This window comes from Doryrhamphus excisus, linkage group LG5 (genome assembly GCF_037039965.1).
Source record: "Doryrhamphus excisus strain RoL-2023G ecotype Guam linkage group LG5, RoL_Dexc_Guam_v1.1, whole genome shotgun sequence".
NCBI classification, from domain to species: domain Eukaryota; kingdom Metazoa; phylum Chordata; class Actinopteri; order Syngnathiformes; family Syngnathidae; genus Doryrhamphus; species Doryrhamphus excisus.
Window position 1 is genome coordinate 23,293,818 of NC_136361.1, and position 21,355 is coordinate 23,315,172.

The following is a 21,355-nucleotide window of genomic DNA, read 5'->3' on the forward strand; positions in this document are numbered from 1 at the left end:
TACTTAGTAACACGTTACCGACGTCACTGGTGACTCCACTGTGCCACATGGGGATTTGGGCGTTTTCCAATGTGTCCATTACAAGTTCCTCAAATGGCCTCAGCCTGGGACCGACATGTCCCGATGGTCTTTAAGTCGCGACCCACTTTTATTAATGTTATTTTTGACATGCTGTTTGTGACCCACCCGGAATAGCCCCCCCCCCCCCCCCCCCCCTCCCCAGCACTTGAGAAGTGCTCACAAATACTTTTCTGCACTCACTGCAGTTTGTCTCCTTTATACTGTTCCATGAACACAACACATACATCCATGTCCAAGACACATGAATAAAACATGAAAAATGGGTTATACTGTAAATATATACTGTATATTTTTACATCTGCATTTTTTTTCACCGAAAGAAAAAAATAAATGACATTGTGATCCACGCTTTCTGCATATAATTTCAGTGCCAAGATAATGTTCCCAAGAAAAAAATCAGAAAAGCGACTTAAGTGGCCATCAAAGTCTGCACTAAATTGCATTGCAATCTATCTCCATAGTTGTTGAGTTCTTTGCTGTGGGCCCAAGTGATGGCCCATCAGAATAATTGGCACGGGCGTCCTTACAGCCGTGTCACCACTGTGGATAGAAATTTCATTCATTATTCTGTATGTATTTTACATCGGTGCTCGCCGGACTGCACTTTCATCCTGTGGCATCGGATAATGGCACAGAAAATATCAGGCAGATGTATAAAAATCCTTACAAAGCACCAGAGAGCAAACAGCCAAAAGGTTCACACAACCTTGGATGAAACCAAGGTTAGCTTCATTTTTTTCCAGCTATTTGGAATAATTTTCTTTCTTAGCATATCTCCTCATGCTTTTCATGTTCAGGTTGAAACGATATTGAGCATACAGCTGACTTATTGGAGAAACCACGGGGCAAATATTCAGATGGAGCATCTCCATCTCCATGGAAAAAAAAAATGCATCCAGAATTTTGATGAATACATCCAAGTGTTGATATCCTTGGCAGGAAGTGATTATAAACAAACAAGAATTCATTTCATGTTGGCGGCGTTTGCAAGGACAACATCAAACTGGCCTCTTCCATTAGGGCGAAAAAGTCAGGCAAGATTTTTAATAAGCGAGTGCAAATTAAGGCTGAAAGGTGAACGAGGGGCTGTGGAAAAGCAATTAAATAGAAGCTGCTAACATCAGATAGAATGAGGTCAATAACTGACATTGTAATGGGCAACTCCGTGTTGCGGCCGTGTGCTGCAGCACATCAGCAAGCAGCTTTTACAAGGCGGGCGGTGAAGTTGTCAAACCTGCGAGCTGGTGCTTGTACATCAAAAGTATGCGCTCGTAGTATCGCTGGCCATCAATCCCACGATCCTCGCGGTGGAACTGCTCACTTTTTTAGTGTGCGTGTATACCTTTTGCATTATAGTTAGCCATTTTTATGATACACCGGTGTATCGTTCAACCCCCCAAACGTTGAAAATAAATGTATATGTGAGACTATTATATTTTATGTATACCTTCTGCAAATAGTGCAAATAAAGGGACAGTGAGATTGGGAGACCAACAATAAACTGGTACGGAAAAGTTGCTCTCTCTTGTGTTTTCAAAACTTTGGATTGTTTTTCCTGAACAAAGTGAAAGAATCTTCATTCATTCATTCTACCGCTTTTTCCACACGAGGGTCGCGGGGGGTGCTGGAGCCTATCCCAGCTGTCTTTGGGCAAGAGGCGGGGTACACCCTGGACTGGTCGCCAGCAAGTCACCAACAATCACAGGGCACATTATTATTATTATTATTATTTATTATTACTTATCTTCTTTTGTGTCTGTTATTATATGGGAGCCAGGCAACTACATTTTGTTGGCAATTTCACTACTGTGTTTTTGTGCAATGACAATAAAGGGAGTCTATCTATCTTTCTATCTAGCTATCTATCTATCTATCTATCTATCTATCTATCTATCTATCTATCTATCTATATATCTATATATCTATATATCTATATATCTATATATCTATATATATATATATATATATATATATATATATATATAGACAAACAACCATTCACACTCACATTCATACCTATGGACAATGTGGAGTGGCTAATTAACCTAGCATGTTTTTGGAATGTGGGAGGAAACCGGAGTACCCGGAGAAAACCCACGCATGCACGGGGAGAACATGCAAACTCCACACAGAGATGGCCGAGGGTGGAATTGAACCCTTGTCTCCTAGCTGTGAGGTCTGCACGCTAACCACTTTACCGCCCGTGAAAGAATCTGCGAGTGCCAAAAAGCACTTCTCTTTGGCAGTAACCTGACTTTCAATAATCAGCGGTGATTAGTTACCTATGTCATTTTCCAAGTAGCATTTCAGAGTTATGATTGATTGATCCCTATGAGGTGATAATGTTTATTCTTTATTCATGTTGGCAGTGATCACTTGTGGAGACCCGGGAAGCCCAGCAAATGGGCTTCGATTTGGAGATGACACCACCGTGGGCCACAACGTGACCTTTATGTGTCAGCCGGGCTATGTGATGGTCGGAGAGGACCACAACGTCACCAGAACCTGCACCAACAACGGCACGTGGAGTGGCACGGTTCCAACATGCAAGGGTAAGGCTAGTTGCTATCGTGGAGGCAGATGAACACAAAAAAAACAGTATAGAGCAGGGGTCGGCAACCCGCTGAGAACACCGAAGTAGGGGATGTGCATTTCCAAAAAGAAGGTGAAATATCCGACTCACTACAAGTTTGTGAATGCATGGATGAGCAGGGGGGGGGGGGGGGGGGGGTAGGCTCACTGCACAGGAGAGAAAATAGCGAGTTGAGTCTGAAGCAACCGAGCAGTAAAACGAAACCATTAAGTAACAAGAGTGTTGCAATATGTTTTATCACGAGAAGTGAGCAGTCGTCTCGGAGGCTCTGACACGCTCATCGCCGAGGTGGCGACACCGGGATTGGCAGAGATGACTGCGCACTGGCAGCAATATGTGTTTTCACTCATCTCATGATACCGGAAAAATCTCCCAAACAATGTCAGGAAAAGTCCTTACGTTTGGCGCTAGTCACTTTTGCGAAAATAAGTCACCTAGAGGGTTTGGAAAGTTGCCATATTTAGCGAGAAAACGGCCAAGTTGGCAACACCGCACGAGATCGCAAGCAGGGGGAAGCCGTTCACAGATGGAGAATACATGAAAGAATCATCCATGAAAAGGCCAAATGGTTCTTTTGACGGTGCAGCCTGCCGACCCCTGGTCTGGACAAATACAATCAGATGGAGTTAAAGGCATCATTTGTCATTTCATGTTGTCAGCATTCAAACATATGAACTCAAGGAATGTGAAGAATGACAAATGGCGATCGATGACTCTTTGTTTTGTTTGACTGAATCAAGATTGGTCTGGTACAAAGTTGTGGATGACTGCTTTATCGTACGCACAGACCTCAACTGGAGCCTATGAGTAAGAGAGACTGATTTTGGGCCTCATTTGTCAACAAGTGGAGTTTGAAATATCTTCAGCAGGACCATATATAGCATGCTAATAGTGCATGCTGCGGCTACTGTAGATATTGTTCTTATGATCTTTTCTGTGGGCTTGTTTTCTCTTTTCTAAGCCTCGTACTACTCCAGCCCTGACCTGAACCCAACAAATTCAGCAACCTTTTTTGCTCATAGATATAATTTGATACGCAGAAACAATATAACTTGGAAATGAAGCAAGTTCTGTTTATACTTCTCGTCACACCTGCTAAATTCTCTTCACCTTGGATGAAAATGTTCATATAATTAAGAAACAGAAGTAAAAGCACAAGGCATAGTATCCAAAAAGGTTATATCAAATAGAATATAAGACGGAGGACTAAAATAATAAAAATGACTTCAGGTCTCATACTGGGTTAAAAGCCAAGGAATAAAAGTAGGTTTTAAGATGGGTCTTAAAAGTTGATATTGAAGGGGCCTGTCCCAGGTGGAGGGGGAGATCGTTCCACCTTTTACGAGCAGCGATGAAGAAGACCCTGCCCTCTCTGAGCTTACGCTTTAATTTTCTCCAGGAACCTTAACCTCTAGGAATGGTCAAACAGCTGACCGCGGGGACCAGGGTTATGGGGGTGGAGTCGCTCAGAGAGATAAGGATGGGAAAGACCATTTGAAGCAGGGGTCTGATAATAAATAACTGGTCCATGAATGTGCCACACTCGTAGGCGTCATCAGTTGAAAAATTATAAGAATTTACATTTTTTACTGTTGGAGCTTGATGAAGTTCAAAGTAGAGCTTCAAAATGAAAAAACTAAGGAATTTGAGTGAGACAAAAAAAATTTATTATAGTGCCATATGACGCCCCTGCACAAATTGAAGCTCCAGTGTGCAATTGAAGGAAAAAGAACCCAGATCATGATGGCTTCCCCTCTACTGTTCCGTGTGGAAAACATCTGAGTAGAAAAATTATACGAACTTACATTTTTCACTGTTTGGGCTTCATGAAGTTCTAAGTAGAGCTTCAAAATGAAAAAACTAAGAAATTTGAGTGAGACAAAAAAAATTTAATTATAGTGCCATATGACGCCCCTGCACAAACTGAAGCTCCAGTGTGCAATTGAAGGAAAAAGAACCCAGATCATGATGGCTTCCCCTCTACTGTTCCGTGTGGAAAACATCTCAGTAGAAAAATTATACAAATTTACATTTTTCACTGTTTGGAGATTCATGAAGTTCTAAGTAGAGCTTCAAAATGAAAAAAAAAACAAAGCAATTTTAGTGAGACAAAAAACATTGAATCATAGTGACATTTGACGCCCCTGCACAACCTGAAGCTCCATTGTTCAATTGAAGGTTACATCGTCTCTCGTCAGAAAATACAACTTTCTTCCCAAGTTTGTGGCGTGGAAGGAGTTAAAGCCTTTAAAGACGTTTTTTATTCTTAAGACCTTTCTCTGGAAGATGGCGTCCGATGGTTATTGGATTGCACGCTGCACCAATAACAACCTTAATTTGTCTGTGTCTTGACTGACAGCCAATGGGATCCTCCAGGTCTGTGTTGTTTGGGTCTAACTCGTCGCCTTTTTTGTTCCATTAGCCTCAGGATGTTTTAGGAAGTTTGAAGTGACTGTCTTACCAAATGACTGTCTTTTGAAGGCTGTGGTTTTAAACATTTAAACAGCCTGTTTGCTATAAATTGCTTACTTTTTTCCTCACTTCCATTTTTTTTGGCATTTTGAAGTTCTACTTGGAACTTCATTAAGCTCCAACAGTGCAAAATTTAAATTCTTGCAGTATTTCAACTGGTCTTAAAATTTTGATCAGGAGTGTATAATGCACCACGCAGCTGTGGTTGCCTTTTCATGCTGGGACAAAACGTGCATGACAGCTGGTGAATGTGTTTTTATGTGGACATACATTTTTAAAAACTTTGCTCGTGTGGGTGGACTTTTTTTTGCATTCGAGTCAGGGAAACATTCACATATCCATTCCTTACATACGTACATATATACATACATACATACATACATACATGACGATGGTTATTTTGGCAATAATGTGAATGTTGCTCAACCACCTCTAACACTATAACACCACAATCTGTGAGAGATGTAACCTGGAAGAGTTTGCAGCTGTGGATGGGTAGATTACACATTTCCCAGCATGCCTTGCATGTCTTATGCCTCTTATATGTGTTAAACAGGCTGGGTGTAATATTTTTTAAATCATGTTTATTGTTATCGACCAGACCAGGGTGAGGATAAGCAGCACAGAAAATGGATGGATGTGAGAATTACCATATTTTCTGGACTATGAGTCGCTCCGGAATGCATAATTAAATAATAAAATGCATAATTATGTAGAAAAAAAAACAGTCGCACTGGAGTATAAGTCGCAGGAACAAAAAAAGTGCAACTTATAGTCCGGAAAATACGGTATATGTGACAATTAATGTCACATATAATACTGTGGTCACTTCAGGTCTACAGATGCAGTGGGAATGGTTGAAACTAAAAGATTCACTTAATTCTGCAAAACAAATTTAGCACTTAAGATTGTTGAGGTTTCCTGCAAATTGCGACGCAGGTCAGAGTTCGACACACATGACAGAAAGACAAAACAAAATGAATGCACCATCAGGCTAAGACAGGAGTGATATATCTTTTTGTGTCCTAGTCCAGTCGTGTAAATGCATTTTGGACCCGCTGCAGATGGGACAGGGAAGACAGGCTAATTCCAAAATATAAATGTGACAATACTCCAGCCGAGACATGATGGAGGCATGGATTACCGCCTCAAGATGCGGCCTCGAAAAAAAAAACAAAAAACATTTCAAGCTTTGCCAGCTGCCGTAGATAAAAAAAAGATGGTTTGTACCACGACGCCAATGTGACGATACAGTTTAAAGTCACTGTCTAGCTGAAAGGCTGGCTTGCTAACTCTGGGCTTGCATTGCCAAGGGAGGACTCACAGAGGACACTGGGTCCAAACACCAGCGCTTCACTCTTCTTTTCATTCAAGTCAAAAAACATGTTGGGGCATTAGAACACGTCCATGCAGCAGGACGGAGTGTGTGCTTAGCCATGTGCCTTAAAGCAAGGAGGTGGTTGTATGTTTGAATCTGCGTGTTGAATTGGTGTATTCCCCCCACAAATCCACGCTAAAGGAGAGTTGTCTAAAATCTAGAATCTATCTTGAACCTAAAATGTCCTTTAGTACAGGGGTCCCCAACCTTTTTTTGCACCACGGACCGGCAATGTGTGGCAGAAAAACACAACATAAATATAATATAGACATATAACATACGTACGTAGATATAAAAAAAACAAGATGTACTGCTAGCTCCAATGGATTTCTATGACGACATCCATTTTAACATTTCTGGTATTCACTGTATGTTCGATATTGCCTACCATTTTAGTACTTGTATTACTACAGTTGCTATTGGAAATCCCTAAAAAAAGAAGAAAAAAAGCAGCTTTTGGTTTTCTTTGTTTTTTTCATTGGTGTACCCTAGAGATATCGAGGTGGAAAAAACAAACAAAAAAAATAAAAGATATTGGGGTGGGATTAATATGTTTTACTTCTTCCCACTCCATTTTGAGCTTTTAATGTGGTCTATATTATTTCTTCTTGCTCAAACACTATTATGGACTTGATTGTGCTATTTTGTAAATATTCTGTTGTATGTTTGCGACAAAATAAATTACAAACATCCTATACAGTTGTATTATTATATCTATAGAGAGTATATAGAGAGGGATATTGGTGTGTCGAGGGGCAGAGGCCAAAGTTAATTTGGCCAGAATGCAGTCGTTAATTTTTTTTTTTTTTTTTTCTGTGTAGCAAATTCGCCACGGACCAGTACCGGTCCTGGCCCGGCGGTTGGGGACCCTTGCTTTAGTATGAATCTGAGTGTGAATGGAAGTTTGTCTATATGTGTCCTGCGAATTGCTGCCCCCAATGCAGGGTGTCCCCCGCCTCAGCTCACCCTTGACCTTGAACACGAGTGGTAGAAAATGAAACAAAGTATGTACTTTTACAACCACGATAAACACTTTAAGAGGGGCAGCCACAACCTGACACCCTAATATTACTAATAGTAATAGATTACCTGCAGCCATAAATGAATGTAGTAGAATTAAAATAAAAAAAAAAACAAGAATTATTTCCAAATAAACTTTTGACACAACCATGGAGAACCAAAGGAAAAGGCAACAGTCGACAGGGCAGAAGAAGCAGACTCGAGTGTGTTGTGGTGCGTCGTCAAGCGGGAAAAGCAAACAAAGGCTGTTAGAAAAAAATATTTCTATCTCATCTCCAAACTGAAAACAGAAACTGCAGCAGGCACACAAGCTGCATGCGGCATGCAGTCAACCTTGCTAGCGATTGGAGTGCGCTGTAACAACCTTGGCATGCTGCCATTCTGTCATGTACAATAAAAAGTACACGGTTACATACTAGGCTCTAATGAGATTAGCAGGCAAGGTGACTCAGAACTTCCCGTGTGGTCACGCACTGTCATATTACTCTCTTAAGTGTGCTGATAACAGAAGCGGCAACAACACATCAGATTGTGCGTCTGTCAGACAACCACACACTCCAATGACAGCATATTTATTTGTAAACACACAGTTGCCGTAGACGAAATGACACCCTTCATTGCGCCATTAGAACGACAACTTATATTTCTTGGCAACATATTTGGGCCTGGGAAAACAAAGCATTCACATTTTATGGCCCTTAATGAAGGTTATAATTGTTTCAGCGAGTACTGCAGCGGTTCAGCAAGAGTTCCACTTCATTTGGCACAAAACCAAAGCTTAAAGTACCTCTGGCACCTGATGATGGATGACCAACAAGTGTTCTTTATTACATCCAAAATCACCGAGAGGGTTCTCCAAAAGTTAATTGCACATGCCTGTACACTCTGTGTGGACTTGATTCGTATCTGTTTTCCAATGCACCGCTGGTCCGTGAGCAATATATCACACTCTGTATTTTGACTCGTAGACTAGCATACCACTGCAACGCTAAAAGTAAGTACTAGCGTGGAAGATGAACCGCAGTGGACCGCGTTGAAGCGTACCCGCAAACGGAAGAGGCTGTCAGGCAGCCGCGTGGCTTGTTGTTGCTAAGAAACTGTTCCCAAGTGACTGAGACAACAGAGCTAGTTTGCCTCCCGGGGAACGGTGAATCATAGATGAAATGTGAGAGAAAATAGGTTGCTGGAGATTGGCATGCAGTCAGACGTACATCGAGAAAGAGATGATGCCCTGGCAGATGCGATGCATGAACTTAAATGAGAGGAGATACCCTATCGTGGAGCATGTGACTACATATCTTGTTTTTCATTTCCTGGTCTGTCGTTTAATCATTCTGACCATTCTGGTAATGGTAATGGTAATGGTAATGGTAATGGTTTTATTTCATTTGAACATGCATCAGATTACAATTGAGTGCATCCCATAATCAGTTCCCAGTTCCACATGTCCAATAGGAGTAGGAAGAAGCAAAGCTTATTAAATCCTACCCCTCCATCTGCTACTTTTACAATCAGTAACTGTTACATTTGTTCATTTCCTGCTTTCCTAATATAATTTAAAAATTTTTAAATACATTTTTTATATTTTTTAAATAATTTGTTTTTTATTTAAAATTTTTAACAAATTTTTTAATTTATTTTTTATTTTATTACCAAAGTACTCGGTGATATGAGCATCCAATGCCATAATGGGTACCATAGTAAGTGTCAATATAGTGATATGTATAGCACATCATGACTGGTTCAAGACTCTTCATCCTTGTATTTAGCAAACATCAACTGCTTGTATTGTTTCTTGAATTGGCTCATCGTTGTGCATTGTTTGATTTCCTTACTCAATCCATTCCATTCCATTCTGGATCAGGACACGAGAATATGAGGAAGAATGAAAAATGCTGTCTTGTTTTCGTCGTTGTACTCCACCTTGCTAAGCTCAAGCAGATTGTTCTCTTTCACTGTGAATATCCTCACCGTGTGGGTTGTTGTTCTTAGAGAAAATGGATGGAAAGGACGGAGTTGTTTTAGGAAGCCCCCATCCATAATTTGAAAGAATAAAAGTGGTACTCATTTAAAATGTTTCAATAATTCATGGGTCATGTACTTCGGCGTGAAGAGGTTGCCAGGTGCATCACAACTATTACCAAAGGAAGGTGAACTAAAAACACAAACAATTTGTGTGTTTGTGCTCGTGCAACTCCAAACCTCCGGGTCCTCAGCCGCCCCCCCACCATCGTCAGCTTGATGGGGGGTGGGGGGATGGAATGGTGCAGAAGGCAACCTAAGGCTACTTTAGGGAGAAACTTAAGTTGCGGCTGAACTGCATGGTGCAAAACCCCCTGTGACACACTTGAAAACTTTTTCTAAAGTCCAACCACTGCATGTGCAAAGTTCTCAGCTTGGTGAAATCTCCTTCATGCGGCAAACCTGTGCCAGGCTTAAGCACCAGTCCTTCCAGGGGTCTCTGACTTTGGCCTCTTCCACCACCCGTATTGTGTTTTTTGCCAAGTTGCCATAAGTAGGTGTGTTTTTGCTCATTTCCCATCAAACTGTCCGGGTAATGGTAATGGTAATGGTAATGGTAATGGTAATGGTAATGGTTTTATTTCATTTGAACATGCATCAGATTACAATTGAGTGCATCCCATAATCAGTTCCCAGTTCCACATGTCCAAAAGGAGTAGGAAGAAGCAAAGCTTATTTAATCCTACCCCTCCATCTGGTACTTTTACAATCAGTAACTGTTACATTTGTTCACTTCCTGCTTTCCATAATACAGTTTAAGGTTTTTTTTTTTTTTAATAATGTACCTTATACCGAAGTACGAGGTGATATGAGCATCCAATGCCATAATGGGTACCATAGTAAGTGTCAATATAGTGATATATATAGCACATCATGACTGGTTCAAGACTCTTCATCCTTGTATTTAGCAAACATCAACTGCTTGCATTGCATAGCGTAGTCCTAGCAAGTATTTCAAATGTAGTTCTTCCCTGAGATCATATTTCTCCTCTCTTGTAGAGAAGTATTGGATGACATTTTTAGCTAATTGGTTATTTTTAGCCTTATGCATTATTTTAGCTGTTTGAAATTTAACTATATCAGCAAGTTGAAGTATTTGTGATTTTAGAAATAAGGAGTTCGTATGGAACCTTCTTGTACTCTCTCCGTTCTCATGATATGTACAAAAACATTGGTTCTCTCTTTTTCATGTGGTTTAAGTGGGGTGTCTTTGTTGGGACTGACAAAGGACTTTACGGACTGCAAAGGAGAGAGACTGCATTCTCCCGACGAACAATAAAGTTCTACTTTGCTAAGCTTTTTAAAAGCATTTTAATGAAATCGGTTTAATCCACAAAACCTCATTTCCAATCATCTAATCCACCGAGGAAGGCTGTTTTGTCAGTTAAGTTTATTTTTAGGGTTGTTTAAGATATCCTAGAATATCGTATCACTGCACATCCATCGTCGTGTACCGTACGTATTCTATTGTGTTCTCGCATCGCGGCCACAAACGCAACTTTTCAGACGGTCGGCGCTTTTACCAAAGTTATTTCTCATGCATTTTTCATCAGATTATTAATTTCAGTATGTAAACGCAGCCTAAGAGTTTAGCCTTCTTCATCGCACAGATGCTCACACACCAGCGTGCACGCACGCACCCACTCGGGAGCATTTAATTGCCCAGCTGTCTCCCCCGTGCACACGCAGACACTAAAGCGAGCACACCTTGGCGTCGGCTTGGACCGCGCCTGCTGCCAGAGCGCTGTCAGCTCCTGCTGACCTGTATGCATTAGTCAGCCAGCCAGAGGATCCCTTTGCCTCACTTCACTGCTCTCACTTTTGCAGCAGCACTTACTTCTCTCATGGGGCAAATGAATAAAAGACAGACTAGAGAGGGGAGTCTGATTACTAAATGGGTGCTTTATATTAATTTAGGCATTTCTCCAATTCATGGATCATTAGGAAGGAGCGGAGATACATTTTTTTTTTAATCCCTGCCAACGGCCACCTCCACTTCCTTCGCCTCTCTAAAGGCTTTTATGGACAAACACGGCATCTTTCTTATTGGATGAGAAGATTTCTTCAATTTTCAGTCGCTGCTACCACTTGCCATATATATGGTTGTCTTTTATTTTGATTGATTCCCATTTCAGTTAGTGGGTGCAGAATTTCAGGCTGTACTTGATGTTTGAAAGCAACACAACTCCAAGCATCTGTTATCTTTTCCATTTGTTTGGATGCTGTTCTGCTTGGTTGTGGGCCATTTTTCCAGGGAGGGCGGGAGAACGTGGATAAAAGAAAAGGGCCGTCGAGACAGAATGGAAAACTAAAAGAGATAAAGAGCTTCACTTGTGCATAATTTTGCACTTAATGCGGGCTTGTCAGTCGTCATGCTGTTTTGTGTGGCGTGCACACACACACACGCACACACACACACACGCACACACCCTGCAAATGACACATTGTAAGCCCCACACGGCAAGGATTCACTCTGGATCCCTTGTTTGGTGCGTTCAACTAAGAAGCACTAATGCTGCTTAGGACTATTTAGGAAAATGGGACACGCTTCGCCTTCCCGTGCGTCCTGCCTGGCTCAGCACCTTCATTATTTTTACCATCCAAATATGTTTTTATTTCTGATTAATTTCAGATAGGATGTCAGGTTGCTTTGCTTAAAGGTCGACTCACTGATCCAGAGCTCATTACTTGTTTAAATCAACAGCTAAACAACGAGCATCATCCCCTCATCCGTCCTGAAGAAGTGCCACAACTCGGTGTCATGGGTGCACATCGCTATGGCAACAAGGTTCCAACACTGGCCTTGCAATCATAAAATCATTTTTTAATCATAAACAAGAACTTGTAAAATATCATAACCCTTAGAAAACTCCTCTAAATGTAATTACGTATGGTTATTTTGAAAGGAAACTGTAATAAAGTCAGCGATCTAATGCGTGTGCGGACATCGAACACTGTTGCCCCCCGTTTACTTGGTGTTGCTCCCGTGCAAGGAATTATTGGTTCTTTCTATGCCATTTTCATCAGGATATGAAAATACACTCGCTAAAAAAGTGCAATTAATTAAAATCCCCACCTTTTTTTCTGCTATGTTTTTCTACATCGCTCCCATCTGTCTCCCCTCTCATGATGCCACGGGAATACCGCTGGGATTCACGTATAGTTCACACCCAGATCAATGTTCTACTTTACAGCTTCCAGATGGCCATTTTAGAGAGGCAGTTTTTGTCTCGTCCTCCAGAGCAAGGCCATCGCGATCCCGACCTCAAGAGACTATTAGCTTATTCATTAGCATGAAAGAGAAGCGATTGCAAGAGAACATGTTTTCACTCCATAATTTGGGGGGGATGACCTCGCTAAACAACTAATGTAGCGACAAGACCTGAACTTCCTTTTGTCATTTGTCCAAGTATTGCACATATTTGGAATATAGGATGCATCGGGTTCATTCTTACAACCTGCTGATGAAAAACCTGACAAGGGAGGCAAAATCGAAAATTGAGGTGCACTCAAAACATATTTTTTGCAGTGTTCAATCACCGCTGCATCTTTAAAAAAAAACATACAAAAAGGTAACTGTACAAAGTTAACTTCATGAAAAATAGTGGCCAATCTTGCACTCACAAACATTCATGACATTCGTGATAACAGTCATGATGATTGGACACCGCGTGACTTGTAGACATCAATATATGAACTTGACGTTTTATTAGCGTGGAGTCATTTGGCGTAGCTTCCTGCTGGGGCCCATTGCAGGAAAGTAGCATTTAGACTGAACCAAGTTTAACAAATCCAAACGAGCACCTAGGCTTAATCGGGGGGGTATTCCACAAACCGGTGTTAAGTGGAAAGCAGGACTCTTTTGGTAACTTGGTAAACTCGACCAGGTTATGTCCAAGCTTCCAGCTTAAATTTGCCTTTAAATGCGCTGCTTAGTGGCATCACTACTTATTTAGAAGCAACCACAACCCTCATGGAATGCCATCCCAGAAGAGTTGAAGCAGCTATACGGTATCTGCAAAGAGTGTGCCAGCTCCATATTTCAAGTTCACGTGCACATAAAGGCAGATATACAAATCATTCTTACAATTGACTGTATGATGCCAAATAATGTTGCTACTGTCCAGATGGAGATGTTTTTGGATCTGCTGCCAAAGTAGAACAAAAGGTGAGCACCACCTTGGAAAAAAATCAGAATATTCCACAGTGGCATGTTCCACATTTGCTGTTGTTCTCCGTGGAGGCTGAAATGATCAAATTAAACTTCCTGAGGCAGGAAAATGTCCATTATCTGCCCATAATGTGCGGTATAAACAACCCAAATGCGATTGCGGTTTTTAACCAGATTAGATTTGTATAGAGAGCACTTGATTTGATTTGATTTGATAGACACAGATTTAATTGAAAGGGTCCACAGAGCCGCATCTGCATATTTAAAATCCCCCATGATATTGTCACAATATCTGTCGTTGCATTTCCAGAACACCAAACCTTATCTGCGTGACCCTTCGGATAAGTGAATCTGAAAACTGTCAGCCATCTGCAAGATTGTGTATTTGTACGTTCATGTTTTTGTATGTGTGAAGAATGATTAGAAGGGAGACGGACATTGGGGAATTCGGAGTATTATGAGTACTGTCATGGCATCAAATACGAAGTGTTGTCATTTATTCACATCTGTAAAACCTATATCACATTTCAATCCCTACAGATGTACATGCAAGAGTGACGAGCACACAAACAAGTTTTATTACACATGCATGTTTTACTTTTGTCCTATTAACAGCTTAGAACTCCTCTTCTTCATCCTCTTCCTCGTCTCCACACAAAACATTATGAAATTCCAAGCTTGCAATCGTATCTGGGATGAATGTCTAACATATGTACAATATGCCACGTACATAGCTTCTATGCCTTATGAAAATGTTGCATTAAACCAATATTATCATACATAACGACTTTGCTGTCCATTGTAGTGTAGCAATACAGTATACTATATACACCAATACACCTATGAGTAGTAAAATCATTCTAACGATGTATAATGCATATGGGCAATAAAAATAACTATCATGTAAGCATACTACTTAGTAAACATGGCACGCCATTGAATTTATGCACTCTGTTTATAAACACATGACCTAACATACTGTGCATATAGTATTCTCGGTATATTCACAAAATCATTTTAATGATCTCCAATGCTTGTTTACTTGTCACCGCTGTTTTTGTTTTGTTTTTTTTTTTGTTCAGCTGCAACAGTAGGATGGCAACGCAACTGTCATATCGTTATATGGGGGTTCTGTCTCGTGTTTTCCTATAGTACTCGTATGAAAAGTAGACCGTAGAACCAAACAGGCTTATGATCATTTACTCCTTATCAGCCTTACTGCTGATTTTAACCACAAGTGGCACCTTAGAGAAAGCTAATCTCACCAGCAAACCGTAGAAATGATCCAACCCGGTTTAGATTTAACTCTTAACATCTGATAAATGTTGCTAATTTTCAATAATAATGTATTGATTTTATTTCATTTCAACATGCATCAGATTACAATTGAGTGCATCCCATAATCAGTTCCCAGTTCCACATGTCCAAAAGGAGTAGGAAGAAGCAGAGCTTATTAAATCCTACCCCTCCATCTGGTACTTTTACAATCAGTAACTGTTGCATTTGTTCACTTCCTGCTTTCCATAATACAGTTTAAGGTTTTTTTTTAATTCATTTATTTTAATTTTGTAATTTTTTTGTCCCGTACCGAAGTAGGAGGTGATGTGACCATCCAATGCCATAATGGGTACCATAGTAAGTGTCAATATAGTGATATATACGTATAGCACATCATGACTGGTTCAGCAAGTTGAAGTATTTGTGATTTTAGAAATAAGGAGTTAGTATGTTCTCTGTAGGCGGCATTATGAATTATCATTACTTACCCTTACATTACCCTTTTTTGCAGTACATTTAGCGAGTGAAGATTGCTTTTATAGTTATTACTCCATATTTTTTAAGTGTGGTTTCTTCCTATTGATGTTTCTGGTGGGTGTACGCCCTGCAGGTCACAATAGGTTATTGTTGACTGGTTTAGAGTTTAGCGTCGGCTTACAACAATGTCGTACAACAACTCCCCCAAAGACTGTGGCATTCCACAGGAGCAGTGGCCACTAATGAGCTGTGTTGCCACCAGGCCGGCGAACAACCTATTGCTATCCAGGACGTTCGTTCACCAGTCGTTGCCACGACAACCACCTTATTGTGACCACCCCTGTGGGGACACATCCACCAGGAACATAAATAGTGAGACTCCACAACTAAAAAGTTTTAACTAAAAAAAGCCAAGAAGAATCCTTTGCGGATTACCCTGACTTGGATGTCATTTTGCTGGATATACGTCAAGAATTTACTAAAACCTGTGCTTTGTTTCCCTTAGTGGTGACGTGTCCAACACCTCTGTCCATCCCGAACGGTCTCTTGGAGGGCTCAGTGTGGGAGTGGGGCTCCAGCGTGAGCTACAGCTGTCTGCCGGGCTATGAGCTGTCCTTCCCTGCTGTGCTCACCTGCACAGGGAATGGCACGTGGAGTGGAGACCTGCCTCAGTGCTTGCGTGAGTAATAATCTACCCGTTACTGCATGATGGGTGGCCAACTCCTTAGAAGATGTTTTCTTTGGAAACTCACATTCTGTCTTGTATCCAGCCGGGTTCGGGCTAAGAATATTCGGCTGTTATTGCACTTCAACGTCAATGTCAACAGAACAAGACAAAAGAGTGAGTAGCTTATTGAAAACGTAGATGGTGTTGACACAACACTGTTAGTGACCGCCAGATCGATTTGTTCAATTTGCACACCGGGCTGGCTTTTTGTCGTCTTGATAAGTTGTACATAAACAAGCCAGGTGGAATGATGGTGCATGGAAATATTGTTCAATCTATGAGTAAAAAGGCGCCTGGCATTGTATACATGTTGGTTACTTGCATTGTCAAGAAAATCACCTCCTCTCTCAAGGTTACATGATGGAATATTGGACCCAACAAATGCATCATGCAGCTATTTCGCCCATTGTTGCATTCCACCTTATATCCAAATCATTTTAAAGTTAAATGTAAACACAACACAAAGTTTCAGAAACAGAAATACTGAATTTGAAACTCAATTCCAGTAGTTTTCGTTAGTCTTGTCAGAAGTAAGACTCTTCTATTGCTTTTGCTGCACACCACTTTAGGTTATCCCAACTTAATGAAATCAATGAAAGCCATGAATAACTTATGAAGTTCTAACACGGGGCTCTTTGCAGGAGCAACAAATTATTGGCAAAATAAAGCGAGACAATGCTGTAAAAATGCACTGGATTTGTGAAAATATATACTTTGTCAGACTGTTGAAAATAAGAAATATATTCTTTTTTCCTCTCTAAAATGTAACTTGGCCGGAGGCCCAACACAATGTTTCTATAACGATCACAACATCAAAGTAGTATACTTTCTGTTTATTGATTGGAAAACTTTGGGAGTATTTAAACATGGACAAGTGCCAAATCTCTCACTCCCGTCTCATAGTGTGGATTTTATTTATGTTCTTCAAAATATGATACAATGTCATTATTTTGAAGCATTTCGGAAAAAGAAATCCATTGTGATATATATGGAACTGAAACAGGGTGACTCTTGTTGATGTTTACTCTGGATACTTTACGGTAAGACATTGGGGGCGCGGGGCAAATTCTATTGCGCCAACAGCTACGCCCCGTCCTCTGTGACATCACAAAGGAGCAGTTTAGCGACACCCTCTGAAACTGAGCATTCAGAGCCACCCCAAACTTCTTTCAAGGGCTCACTTTCAAATGTGCAAACCTCGTTATCTGAAACTTTAGCATCGTTTAACACGAGACAACAAGATTCTAACTACATTAGGTCAGAAAAGTAGAAAACGCATAATCGTCGCCTTTAAACGAGGCAATGCATCCTGTCGTTTGTGCTCCAACTGTAGAATTTGTGGCAATGCACGGGCCATATCGACTATTAAATGTAACTGAATAGGCAGCCTTAATGCACGACTGCAATTAATTGGGCATACAATAACAACACTATAGATTGCTGACTCAAGGTAAGAGGTTATAAAAGGGTGATAAAATGGAATGCTTTGCACTATATTTCAGAATCATAATGCCTCGTAAAAACACGTGTGAGATCGCTCGGCCCATTTAAAACTAATTATGTCGAAATGCAAACTCTTAGCCCACAAAGCCATGGATGAAACTAGTTTGTGCAGGAGTTTGTCTTCTCAGGTTGGAGACCTACCACCAGAAAAATAGCTAGAATGTTGCTTTTTCACATTTGGATCTTACGGCTACAATGTACAAAACCAAGAAGAGGGAGTGTGACAAAAAGCACTTTGAAAAAGTCATTTCCTGAAAACAACAATTAAACTGAAGTGGGCTGTTTATCAGCTGATCAAAAGTGTAGGAGCATCGCTCAAAAATGACAAACTCTGCAAACCAGGAGAAAAAATGTCTTTGTGAGACTCGGTAATGAGTCTTGGTTTGGTTTGGGCATGCTATTGGGAACATTGCTCCAACTGGTGAAGATGGCTTCAACTATCAGGAACCGATGGTCATTTTTATAAACTTCCCTTGCCATCCATCCCCAAATGTTCTCTAAAAATTAAATGTGGGGAACATGCAGGATAGAACATGTGGATGAAGTCCTTTTCCAAGCAAGCGTTGTGAACTTCAGCATTGTCCTGTTGAAGGACCCAGCTGTTACCAAACAGACCAGGGCCCTCAGTCATGAGGGATGCCCACTGTAACTAAACCACCGTTTGACGACCCTGCACCACCTGAAGCTCCGGTCTTCCACCTAATGAAAAAGCATCCCAGATCATGATGGAACCCATCCGGGTAGAAAACATCTCAGGTGGGATCTCCTTGTCATGCCAGTAAGGTTGGAAGCCATCTGGACCTTCAAGATTCCATATTTTCGCATCAGAGAATAAAACTTTTTTCCACCTTTCAATGTCCCATGTTCGATGCTCCCTGGCAAAGTCTCAACGGGCGGTTTTGTGGCGTTGAAGATGAGAGAGACGAGAGTATTGCAGTATTGTGTATTTGGTCCACTTTTTCCCAGAGACCCTTGAGCAATGAACCGTGAACCAATGAACCATTATCATCATCATCTCAACTACCCGAGCACTAAGTCAACAATAAATTCACGAAGTATAATTGCACCCCCCCCCAAGTATAAATATGCATACAGTTCTACCTGAAAGTTTCTATTGACTGTCAGTATATTTGTATTTTAGTTCATTTAGCCAGTTTTATGTTTGGAAATAGACAGAGAAAGAAAGAGAGATCAAAAAGACATTAAACTTTATTAAAGTCACCACCTGCATATTTAAAAAGTGCCGTTAAGTCACGCATACCAGAAAAAAACGTCGGACTGAGATTTCTCTTGTTTTATTGTACAGCAGAAGCGATTATCAGCGACGTGCTCGGACACATCCTAAACACGATCCCACCAATCAGCAACACACATTGAAGCACATTTTATGTTCCGTACAGTCACAATGTTGTTGAATGTGCCCCAGTAGTCAGTTGTTTTCGACGTAAAACTTTCGTTGCTTCCAATTACGATCAATAAGCACCTCGTGTAAAGAACCTGCCTCTTGTAAACATGTAGTTAAGCTAGCGTCCTGCTGCAGTACTCTAAAGGGGAAGCAACTCTGTGATAAATTACCGCGTTTTACGAAGGCAAATAAATGGAAATTGAGAAGAAAGAGCTGATCTTGGGTGTAGAAAAGCTATTATCTATGCATTAAAATGTCACTGCAGAATTATGTACAGCAATGTTCGGGACTAGCCCTCATAAATTGTGCGGCCATTATTAAGTGGTAAATCTGCTTCACTTCGTGTTAGTCCAGTGCACTTGCAGAAGTGACCCTGCGTAGCCACGTTTACTGCATGCATGCCGGGTATACATGTGTCATGGAGGTGGCCAGGTAGTATTACGTAATGCTGCTTTTCATAAGATCAAATCAATCATATCAATTGTTAGACTTCCTCTAAATATACTCTGCAAAAAAAACAATGGAATCACGTTGCTTGTTTTGCATGACATACAGAAGGCTCGCACTTATCGGATGTGGGATCCAAACGAGATGTTTTGCTAACTTAAATTATGATCTGATTGATTTCCTTCAACATTAAACTGAAGTGAATTGTGATTTTGTTACATATGCACACAGTATGTTTCCCTGCAAAGCACATAGTAAACATAGCGAAAAGAGCAAAATACACTCCGCGGTTGCATGCCTGTCTGCAGGAAGGGCAACTTTGAATCTGGCCACTGCATATTGATTACTTCAGAGGCATTGATAATTCATCAAGGAAGGCAAGAGGCTGAGAGAGAGAGAGAGTGGAAATAAGTTTTGCTGGTCTTTCACTCTTCTTTCTCACGCTCATTCAACCACACACATGGACACTCGGACACTGGGAAATATGCTGAGCCTGGATTTGCCTGGGGGACATATAGTTCTCCATATATATATATATATATATATATATACAGTGAAGAAAATAAGTATTTGAACACCCTGCTATTTTGCTATTTCTCCCACTTAGAAATCATGGAGGGGTCTGAAATTTTCATCGTAGGTGCATGTCCACTGTGAGAGAGATAAACTAAAAAGAAAAATCCAGAAATCACAATGCATGATTTTTTAACAATTTATTTGTGTGATACAGCTGCAAATAAGTATTTGAACACCTGTGTATCATCTAGAATTCTGACCCTGAAAGACCTGTTAGTCTGCCCATTAGAAGTCCACCTGCACTCAGGTGGATGATATGATGTATTCAGGATGATACATGGAGTGTATCATCCTGAATCAGATGCACCTGTTTGAGGTCGTTAGCTGCATAAAGACACCTGTCCACCCCATACAATCAGTAAGACTTTAACTTGTAACATGGCGAAGACCAAAGAGCTGTCCAAAGACACCAGAGACAAAATTGTACACCTCCACAAGGCTGGAAAGGGCTACGGAGCAATTACCAAGCAGCTTGGTGAAAAAAGGTCCACTGTTGGAGCTATCATTAGAAAATGGAAGAAGCTAAACATGACGGTCAATCTCAATCGGAGTGGAGCCCCATGCAAGATATCACCTCGTGGGGTCTCAATGATTCTAAGAAAGGTGAGGAATCAGCCCAGAACTACACGACAGGACTTGGTCAATGACCTGAAAAGAGCTGGGACCACCGTTTCCAAGGTTACTGTAGGTAATACACTAAGACGTCATGATGTGAAATCATGCATGGCACGAAAGGTTCCCCTGCTTAAACCAGCACATGTCAAGGCCCGTCTTAAGTTTGCATATGACCATTTGGATGATACAGAGGAGTCATGGGAGAAAGTTTTATGGTCAGATGAGACCAAAATAGAACTTTTTGGTCATAATTCCAATAAGCGTGTTTGGAGGAAGAAGAATGAAGAGTACAATCCGAAGAACACCATCCCTACTGTGAAGCATGGGGGTGGTAGCATCATGCTTTGGGGGTGTTTTTCTGCACATGGGACAGGACGAGTGCACTGCATTAAAGAGAGGATGACTGGGGCCGTGTATTGTGAGATTTTGGGGAACAACCTCCTTCCCTCTGTCAGAGCATTGAAGATGGGTCGTGGCTGGGTCTTCCAACACGACAACGACCCGAAGCACACAGCCAGGAAAACCAAGGAGTGGCTCCGTAAGAAGCATATCAAGGTTCTAGCATGGCCCAGCCAGTCTCCAGACCTGAA

At 41.0% G+C, this 21,355-nt stretch overlaps 1 protein-coding gene across 3 annotated transcripts in view; it reads left to right on the forward strand.

Moving 5' to 3' along the window:
• The window catches only part of LOC131105461 (CUB and sushi domain-containing protein 3-like), a 234,974-nt gene that overhangs the window by 190,944 nt on the left and 22,675 nt on the right, over positions 1-21,355 (forward strand). For all 3 annotated transcript variants that reach the window (XM_058053596.2, XM_058053597.2, XM_058053598.2), the window contains exons 59-60: positions 2,451-2,633; positions 15,998-16,171. In XM_058053596.2, coding sequence (XP_057909579.2) covers positions 2,451-2,633; positions 15,998-16,171 — 357 coding nt within the window. The remainder of the gene's footprint in view (positions 1-2,450; positions 2,634-15,997; positions 16,172-21,355) is intronic.